The 6,662-nt window shown below is 27.8% G+C and overlaps 1 protein-coding gene across 1 annotated transcript in view; it reads left to right on the top strand.

Annotated features, from left to right (window-relative positions):
* Positions 1–3,601, top strand: part of LOC129917201 (protein tipE) — a 116,322-nt gene extending 112,721 nt beyond the window's left edge. The window contains exon 2 of the mRNA XM_055997597.1: positions 3,342–3,601. Within this exon, the coding sequence (XP_055853572.1) occupies positions 3,342–3,411 (70 nt within the window). The 3' untranslated portion in view covers positions 3,412–3,601. The remainder of the gene's footprint in view (positions 1–3,341) is intronic.
* Positions 3,602–6,662: the final 3,061 nt, after the last annotated feature.

Consider the following 6,662-nt stretch of genomic DNA (forward strand, 5'->3'; position numbering starts at 1 on the left):
GAATGCCAAAAAAGTGGGTCCCGGAAGTCCGTCTGTTTGTCTGTCTGTCTGTCAGTCTGTCTGTCTGTAAACGAAGCTACAGCCCAAACGGATAGACCGATTGATGTCAAACTTGGTATGTAGCGTTATTTGGCAACTCTCCAGAGGGTCTTTGGAATTAATTTTTTTTGGACCAAAAATAACGGTACTTGTCATATACCGATTTTAGTAAAATTAAAATATCTCGAAAACGGCTCCAACGATTTTGTTTAAAAAATTCAAATGTTAGTTTTAAGCTAAGGTCTATCTTTTATCGAAAAAAATTTTGTTTGAAAATCATTATTAACGGTACCTGCCATAGAACCATTTTTTTCAAATCCGATTATCTCCGAAACCGCTTATTCGATTTCAACGAAACTTTTTGTGAAGAAGCATTTATATAATTTAAATATAAACCAAAAATAAAATTTTCAAAAAAAATAATTTTTGGATTTTTAAAAAAATTTTGAAATGTTTTTTTTTTGAAAATCAAATTTTCGAAAACGGGACATTGAATTTTTTGAAATTTTGTTTTTAGATGCTGATTAGTGATTTCTACAAAATGGCATACCAATTTTATTTTAAAACTTTTTTTCCAAAAAATTATTTATAAAAAATTAGTTTTTTAAAACACGGCTCTAACGATTTTGAAAATTTTTTTCTAAAAATGCATCTTAATATATCAATCAAAACTGCATACTTGTTTTGGATGGCAATTTGATTTCAGATTTTATTTTATTTAAAAAAAAAAAACGAATTTTATTTTTTTTTCCAAATTTCTATATAAAACGTCTTAAAAATTTAAGCAACTTTAACTCTAAGAGCAAGTTCCTGCGACCCAGTCGTGCCTTTTATTTTTTTTTTAATTTCCAAAAAAATTTGGTATGCAATTAAAAAGGTAATATTAATCGACACAGTAAAAATAAAGTTTTAATAAAATTCATTGGTCCGTTTTCAAAAATTGAGTTTTTTTTTAAATCCAAAAATGATATTTTAAGAAAATTTTTCATTTCAATTACCTACTTAAAACTTTTAATACAATAATTTTTATTTGAATCCTCCTAGTGCATCGTGTCACTTAGAAGAAAGTCAAATACCAAGAAAAAGGTTCTTTGGCAGATGCCGTTAATTTAATAACGATTCAAAAAATATGTTTTAATTTCATAATTTTGACTTTTTAATGTGGCAAACTTTACATGTATTTTTTTAAATCAAAAGCGTTACACTCAGTTTTTGAGAAAAACAACCTTATCCAAAAAAAAAAAAAAAATCAACTTCCCCTCAAGAGAATCACCAAAAACACTTTTTTGGCATTCTCCATCATCGTTATGTCATAAATTTTTGTTATCTCAAGTTCGATTTTGTTTGCGAATCTTAAACTTACCCTATATCTATATCCCAAGTAAAAATGTCAAAAAATACACAAAGAAAAAAGATCGCCTAAAAACAAGCGGATTCCACGTTAAATTAAGCGGATTTCTGCATGGTTTTTAGCTTTTTTAAAAGACCTCCGTCTTGAATTAAAAATTATGCATTTCTTGAATGCACAAATTAAAAAAAATTCACACCTGCGACAGACGGTTGGGTCAGTAGACTAATGCCTTACCATCGTGTTATCGTATGATAAACTGCAACTAAAGCTGAAGTGTGAAATTTTTTAAATCAAAGTTAAAATTTTATTTTTTATCGTTTTTTTAAGATGAAAACTCACATTTAAATGAAATAAAGTTCACCTTAGATGTAACAGAGTTCATATGGAATCCACAATGCATGGTTTTTAGCTTTTTTAGATGACCTCCGTCTTGAATTAAAAATTATGCATTTCTTGAATGCAAAAATTAAAAAAAATTCACACCTGCGACAGACGGTTGGGTCAGTAGACTAATGCCTTACCATCGTGTTATCGTATGATAAACTGCAACTAAAGCTGAAGTGTGAAATTTTTTAAATCAATATTAAAAGGAGATGGCACATTTTTCTATGGAGCTTGGGCCCAGTGTGTTCACTAACGAAATTGGTATCAAATAAAAGGTGACGGTAAGCACATTACGTGGGTAAAATATTTTCAAATTCGTTAGTGGGGTTTTGGAGATATTTGAGTTTGAAGTTTCGGATTTCACAATCAAGATTTCAGCTAATTTTTCGAACAATTAATCGTAGAATGCGTAATAATGGGTGTACAGAAATAATATTGGTATAAAATAAAAGGTATTTCTCTTGTCTATAAATCTGTATCAAAAGTTTTTTTCTTTGTTAAAAAAAAATAAAACATATTAGGTATTTACTTCTCAAAAGGTGATTTTTTTAAGCGAGGCATTTGGCACATCGAAATATCAAAATATTCAGTGGTGACATGCACTTTTTTTTTGTAATTTTTCGATAGCTTAATGTGTTACCTTTAATTCTATATATAAAATAGTTCTATAAAACATACAAAAACCTTATAATAAGCAAAATACACAAAAACGCGCTGAAATATGCCTATTAAATAATAAGAATAGAAACTATAGTTCAGTCAATGGGGAAAAATCTGGAAAAAGCTATGACTTGAGCTAAGTTTGAATGCAGTATTGAAGAGGGGTTTATCCCAAGTACAAATCTCAGATTGCGTATTGTTTGGTCTTGTGGGGCGACCGCTTTGCGGTTCTGTTACTCTGAAAGTATAACTCCTAGAGAAAAATGATGTACTAGAAAAAGAAAGATTAACTAATTTCCAATCTAAAAAGTCCTTTCTACGCATTCTACGATTAATTGATCGCAAAAATAGCTGAAATCTTGATTTTGAAATCCGAAACTTCAAACTCAAATACCTCCAAAACCCCACTAACGAATTTGAAAATATTTTACCCACGTAATGTGCTTACCGTCACCTTTCATTTGATACCCATTTCGTAAGTGAACACACTGGGCCCAAAAATGTGCCATCTCCTTTATTTTTTGTCGTTTTTCTAAGATGAAAACTCACATTTAAATGAAATGAAGTTCACCTTAGATGTAACAGATTTCATATGGAATCCACAATTAACTTATTTTAAACGGATATCGTATTGTTTTAAGGTGGTGGGATCTTAGATAGGCATCACCTTATTTTTCTCCGTGTAATTGTTTTGTTTTTAAATTCTTATCTTTAACAAAAATACTTGGGTTTTTATAAAATTTGGTGAATATATGTTTTCTTGTTTCAAGTAAGCCTTAATTTGATTAAAAGTAAAGTATCAATTTTTTTTATTTAAAATGTTTGTTTTACCGAAATACAAATATATATCAAAAAATCTTTTCAAATTGCATATAACAGTTTCTTCTTTATTTTTTTTTATTTTTAGTGATACATCGATATCAACGCGTGTGGATATGTTAACGCCAGCTATTGAAGTTTATAAACCGCCTCTCTGACATAAGGACGACACGGTGGAGAGCAATTTAGGTAATCCATCGACTAGTAGTGATTTCTAGCATAAGCAAAACCAATCTGAGCTTAAGGATAATCTATTTGTTCTTCCATCATAGTGTCAATCAAACAAAATATAAAATTAAATTAAATAAATAATAGAAAGAAAAACAAAAAAAAAAAAAAAACAATTAATAGTTAATATTAAAATTGTATCCACTAATAGTTGTAAATGAAACAAACAAAAAAGTATATCGTGTAAGAAAGAAGAAAACCTACTAGACATCCATTAAACCAAAAAAAAAAAAACAGCCATCATAACTTAGCTACCGCTTTAAATTTGGATCACTGTATTGGCATTTCAAGCTGAAAAGTATGCAAAATAAAAATAAAGTAACAATTAAATTAGAAAGATAAAACAAAAAAAAAAAATAAAACTCTCCAAAAACTGTTCAATTCCATCGATGGAAATCCAGCTAAGAAATACACACATACTAGTAGAATCATAATATAGACAAAAAATCGCTAATAAATCATTAAAAAAAAATTAAGTAATTTAAAAAATTAGAAAAAAAAAAACAAACTTTTGTACCGCTAAGAAACGAAGTACGATTAATAAATTCAACATAATTTTTAAAACCAAAAGAAATAGAAACATTTTTAGTAAAATCAGAATTTATTAAAAAACAAAAATTTAAATAAAAACAAAATCTTACATCACATTAATATTATAAATTAGAATCGATCCATCCTCCGCTAGAATTTTTAGCACAAAATCCATCACAAACACATAACTCGTGATGAATTTGTTGCACTTTTTGTTATTTCAAACAAAATATGGAAAAAAAATTTCAAATATTTTATTCAAAATTCGTGTACAAAAAAAGACATACAACACACATTAAAGAAATTAAAAATAATTTCTTAATAAAATATAAATTAAAAAAAAAAAAAAAAAAATACATGAATAAATATATATTTTTGGACTGTGATTATTTAAAAATATGCAACACAAAAGCAATTCGAATATTGTTTTAAAATATAAATTTAAATTATAATTGAAATATGATACATAAGGAATTAAAATTAATATGTAAAGATTATTTTAAATTAATAGAATTAAGCAGAGAAAAGAGTTGAATTAAAAAAAAATAATAATACCTACATACATAGTTCACAAGAGAATTAAAACCACAACGTTTATGAAAACTTAATTATGTATATGTAAATACATGAACAAATATTTCTTGTTATTTAATTTTTATGCAACGCTCTTATATAAAAAAAAAAAAGAAATAAATTGCTTTGACATGTTTTTAGTATAAAAAGTTTTTATTTAAAATTTGTTACTTTAAAAAAAAAGATTTTTAGCTGTGATTTTGATAAACAAAAAAATATAATTAGATAAAATAGGTAAATATTACAAGGTAAATAATAATATGAGAACAAACTGTAATGAGTTTTTTAGATGAATTTTAAATATTTTAATTTTTTGTTTCGTTTTTTGTTATTTTCTTTTTTTTTTGCAATCGAATAATAATAAAGTGGTTTTTTTGTATTGTTTTTATTTTGGCCTTAACTACAGTATTGACGGATAAAATTGACCTATACAATTGTATGTGGAAGAAAAGTTCTAAGGAAATGATTCCAACGATAGACAATTTCAGTCAAGAAAATACCAACTTCAAATTATATTTAAAATACATAATTCAAAACTAAAAGACAAAATACAAATCCCATACATCTAAAAATCCATATCTCCGCATTATGAAGACCCGGTATCAGCCAAAAAATAAAGGAACGAAAGCCTAACGGATAATATCTTATATTCTTAAATAATATATGGACCCGATTTTAAAGTGGAGTTTTGTACACTCGTGTCGTTCAACTCGAAGTGTCCTAGGAATGATTGCAAAATTAAAATTTATAAAAGTTAATAAATTGTTTGTTTGCAAAGGAATCGTTTTTGTGTATATAAATGCACATGTAATTGTATTTCGTTCGTATAAGATATTTCCATCCTATCCATCTCTTTCCAATATTTTTATGAGTTCAAGAAATGAAAAACCAACATTTCTTACTCAAAGCCATACTCTCCCACAGACATAAATTTATCGCATTTAGGTGTAAGAATTAGAGTTTTTGAGTTACATTTCCGTTTGTAGTATGAATAAATAAAAAAACCTACTTCCCTAATATAGCTCACAGAAACTTATTTCATTTGATGTATTTTTTTTTTTTTAATATGAATCAGGATATGAAATTGAAATAGTTTAACTGCTGTTACAACAATGAAATTGCACCACTACGATTTCATTTAGTAATATGAATGTTCCCTTAAAACAGATCTATGGACAAAGTTTTCAAATATGAGCTTTTCTAAAATTTTTGTTAAAAATGTTGGCTACACTTTTCATTTGATTGCAAAACAATTTACTGAACAAACGGCCTTGTTCCACCATATAAAGTTTTTAAAAACCAATTCGAATAGAATACATCGTTTTTTTTTTCAGGCATTCCGTATTTGATGAATACGTCAAAACTTTTTTACAGTTGTTGTATTTGAAAAAGTTTTTTATCATATTTGAAAACCAAAACCAATTTTAAACTACAAGCCATTAAAAAATAAACTTTTGTGTGTCTTTCTTTGTATGAAACAAAAGACTTCAACAGATGGATGAATTTGGTTTAAAATTGGTGGTACTAGCAAGCTGCGGAATAATTATTTCTCTTCAACCAGATATTACTTCATTAATGTCAAAGGTCGTAACCATGAGTTAATCATTTCTACTGCATCGTCCACGAGACTCAAAGAAGTAAGCCTCTCATGTTTTGAAGCCAACCGCCCTACTGAAGAAAATCGGACAAAGTTTAAACATGCTAGTAAGACCTGCAACGCCTGAGCTGTCAAAAAAAAAGAACTGTGTTACTTTTTTAGCTTAGAGAGTCATGAGGGCCAAAATTATAGCAGATCGAGCGAGCGCGGGTAACTTCAGTAATTTTTTGTAGAATGGGATCAAAAAAAAAAATTTTAAGACGGAAAAAATCTTGAAAGAAACCAATTTTATAAACAAAGTTGACAATTTTGACGGTTTTTTTAAAAAAATTATATAATGACAGATCAGTGCTCAATTGTTTTTCTTAAACTGTTCGGGGCGCTCAAGTTGTGCGCAATTCAGAGTGAGCTATATTCGCTCAGGCCCCGCTCTGTGCTCTGCTCAAGACTAAAAAAGAAAAACGCTTAATCCTCCTGGGT

The sequence above is a fragment of the Episyrphus balteatus genome, chromosome 3 (assembly GCF_945859705.1).
Source record: "Episyrphus balteatus chromosome 3, idEpiBalt1.1, whole genome shotgun sequence".
Lineage (NCBI taxonomy): Eukaryota > Metazoa > Arthropoda > Insecta > Diptera > Syrphidae > Episyrphus > Episyrphus balteatus.